Source organism: Dendropsophus ebraccatus, chromosome 7, assembly GCF_027789765.1.
Source record: "Dendropsophus ebraccatus isolate aDenEbr1 chromosome 7, aDenEbr1.pat, whole genome shotgun sequence".
NCBI classification, from domain to species: Eukaryota; Metazoa; Chordata; class Amphibia; order Anura; family Hylidae; genus Dendropsophus; species Dendropsophus ebraccatus.
In genome coordinates this window covers 8,983,483-8,986,796 of record NC_091460.1, presented here as the reverse complement: position 1 = coordinate 8,986,796, position 3,314 = coordinate 8,983,483, and the positions used below count along the sequence as shown (strand labels likewise).

General features: G+C 46.0%; 1 protein-coding gene across 1 annotated transcript; it reads left to right on the top strand.

Annotated features, from left to right (window-relative positions):
• The first annotated feature begins 973 nt into the window (after positions 1–973).
• LOC138796421 (vomeronasal type-2 receptor 26-like) lies at positions 974–2,935 on the top strand. The gene is made up of 2 exons (XM_069976021.1): positions 974–1,058; positions 2,028–2,935. Exons 1-2 carry the CDS (start codon positions 974–976, stop codon positions 2,933–2,935), a joined length of 993 nt encoding a protein of 330 aa, XP_069832122.1.
• The last annotated feature ends 379 nt before the right edge of the window (positions 2,936–3,314 follow it).

Genomic DNA, 3,314 nt, shown 5'->3' with positions numbered 1-3,314 from the left:
GGCAGACTCAGTCGCCGTTCTTGCCGGACCTCCTCCTCCCTCTCGGAAAACCAGTTGTCGACTCTGGTAGCCAGTAGAATAAGGTCGTTCAAGGAGGTAGGAAGGTCTCGGGCGGAGAGCACGTCTTTCACCCGAATGGACAGGCCCTTCTTGAAGGTGGCTATTAGAGCAGCCTCATTCCAGTCTAATTCTGCTACCAAGGTGCGGAACTAGATGGCGTAGTCGCCAACGGAGGAACTCCCTTGAGAGAGATTGAGGAGAGCAGTCTCAGCCGAAGATGCACGGGCAGGTTCCTCAAAGACAAAGCGAAACTCGGCCAGGAAGGTTCGGAGATTGGCATGATCCATGGTTGGAGCCTACTGTAACGCCTGGAGTCGTGGATCCACTGAACCATCACTAGCGATGGCACTAACCGCACCAGGGAGCGGAGTCTAAGGGGCCGCTGGTTTTCACCAGAGCCCGCTGCAAGGCGGGATGGGCTTGCTGCGGCAGTCGACCCCCAGGTCGCTACCCCTGGCTTGGTTGCTAGTGACAGCAGGCGAGGCGTGGTAGGAGCAGTAGGCAGAAGATAGTGCAGGCAGAAGTCTGTAGGCGTAACCGCAGGTGGCAGACGGGACTCAGGAACAATGGGTAAGCAGCGGACAGGGACTAGGGACCAGGTCAGCAGGACAGGAACTAGGAATAAGGACTGAGGTCAGGAACAACAGGGAGCTGGGCCAAACGCTATGGGAAGCATGTAGAGGCTCCAACACGAGGGACAGGGCATGCTGGGATTTATAGGGAGTGATTAGTGCAACTACCAATTAGGGGCGGACTGGCCCTTTAAATCTGAGACAGCCTGCACGCGCCCTAAGAGGCGGGGACGCGCACGCCGGCCGGCACAGCGAGAGACAAGAGCGGAGGAAGGTGAGGCGCCCACAAGGGCCTAACTAGCAGCAGCGCCGGGTCCCTGCACATGGACCCCGGCGGCTGCATGAGGCAGAGGGAGGTTGCAGCGGCGGCCCGGACCACGGGACGCCACCGCAGCCGTGACAAGTTCAAAGGCAGCCGAATGACAAGTGATGCGTTTTGCTAGTACTGTAACTCCGATCATCCCTAATCACAACCAATACACTGCTATGGAGATACTGTATGAGAACAATGGAGGCTCCTCATGATGACAAAAATTAAAAACTTACATTGTATATAATAATAATAATTTACCTCCGAATACAGAACAGTTTATTTTTCCTGAAAACAAGGGAAATGAAAACTTAGAAATGGTGAGATTCTATCTAATATAGGAACACTGCTTATTATGGTGGGGATTAAAGATAATTGTTCTTATTCAAATATTTGGATCTTTTTGGTTTTCTGTAATGATCACAAATGAAATTTTGTCTGACAACAAAACTAATAACACACAAGCAGCTGCACTGTTCATGTCTATGATTGGCCACAATGAGTAAACGTCCACAGTGCAAGGAGAAAAAGTAATTCCCTCTTTAGCAGCGATCAACTCCACCAAATGGTTCTTCTTCAGTCACCTCAAGTCTTGAATAAACCAATTGTGTGTGGGGACTTTGTTCTCCCATTGCACAGTTCATCTTGCTGAGTGGTTACTTCCAAACTCTCTTACCTTGTCAAAAGTTCAGCCCAAACACCGACTAAGTCCTAACACTGACTAAGTAAGTACACTACTGTAAAATGTAAATCTGAGTATAAAAATCTAATGGATAGGAATATGGTGATGTCTTTCGTCTAGGCGGCTCACCAATATATTATTGGCTTTGTCGAACTGCAAAACAGGCGTCTTCTGAATCCCTCCTTATATCCAGACACCGACAGCAATAATTTACTTACAAACTCCATAATCCAATTACATAAGATGGCTTCACCAATAGTTATGGTAATGGGACTTCATAAAGGAAGAGATAGATAGATAGATAGATAGATAGATAGATAGATAGATAGATAGATAGATAGATAGATAGATAGATAGATAGTTTATGCTTTTGATATGAATATGCCATGAAATCTTCCTACAGATTCTGAAACCTGCAATAAATGTCCAAGTGATGAATGGCCGAATGAGAAGAGAGACCGATGTCTGCCCAAAGTCCTGGATTTCATCTCTTACCACAATGACACAATGGCTTCTGTATTCTCCTGTGTCTCGCTCTTCGGATGTCTTGTGACCGGCTCCATATTGGGAATATTTATCTCCTATCGGGACACTCCTATTGTTAGAGCTAATAACCGGAACCTGAGTTATCTCCTCCTGGTCTCCATCATCCTCAGCTTCCTCTCCGTCTTCTTGTTCCTTGGTCGTCCCAGTGATGTCACTTGTAGATTACGGGAAACCAGTTTTGGAGTCTTCTTCTCAGTTGCCGTCTCTTCACTTCTCGCCAAGACTGTGATGGTTTGTGTTGCTTTTAAGTCCACCAAACCTGGAAGCCCCTGGAGGAAATGGCTAAGTGTGAAGGTGCCCTATACCATAGTGTTGTTGTGTTCATCCATTCAGGTTGTAATCTGTGTTATCTGGTTGTCTATATCTCCTCCATTCCAGGACCTGGACACTCAGTCTTATCCTGGGAAGATCATCATTCAGTGTAATGCAGGGTCAGATATCTGGTTCTACTCCATGTTGGGGTATCTGGGGTTCCTGGCAGCGGCGAGCTGTGTTCTGGCTTTTATGGTGAGGACATTACCGGACAATTTTAATGAGGCCAAGTACATCACCTTCAGCATGCTGGTGTTCTGCAGTGTCTGGATCGCCATGATCCCGGCTTATCTGAGCACCACAGGGAAATCCATGGTGGCTGTGGAGGTCTTTGCAGTGATGGCGTCCAGTGCTGGACTGTTAGGATGTGTGTTTCTCCCCAAATGTTTTATCATTTTATTTAGATCTGAAATGAATAGAAAAACCGATCTGCTGGGGAAAAGGAAGGAATGACTGGGAAATATCACACTGCCTGATAATAGGGATTTATTGTGAACATTACACTTACATTATCAAGACCCCTGCAATAAGCTCACTTGGAAGATGTCTTAGTTGTTGTTTCTTTTTTACTTTGTAGCAAGTAGACAAATTGTGAAAAATATTTAATAACTGAACTTTCTGACTGATATAAAAAATTCACTTGCATTAATAATTCTATTTTTAGTACTGTAAAAAAAGTCTCAGAGTTCCTACAAATTCATCCTATACACCATAGTTGTATAGTACAGTAAGCATTAACGGTGTATTTCAGGTAAATGTAAGCAATCATACATAACACTCAAGGTATACCGACCCGTTCCAATGCCCTCGCAGTCATAGTGCCACCACTCAC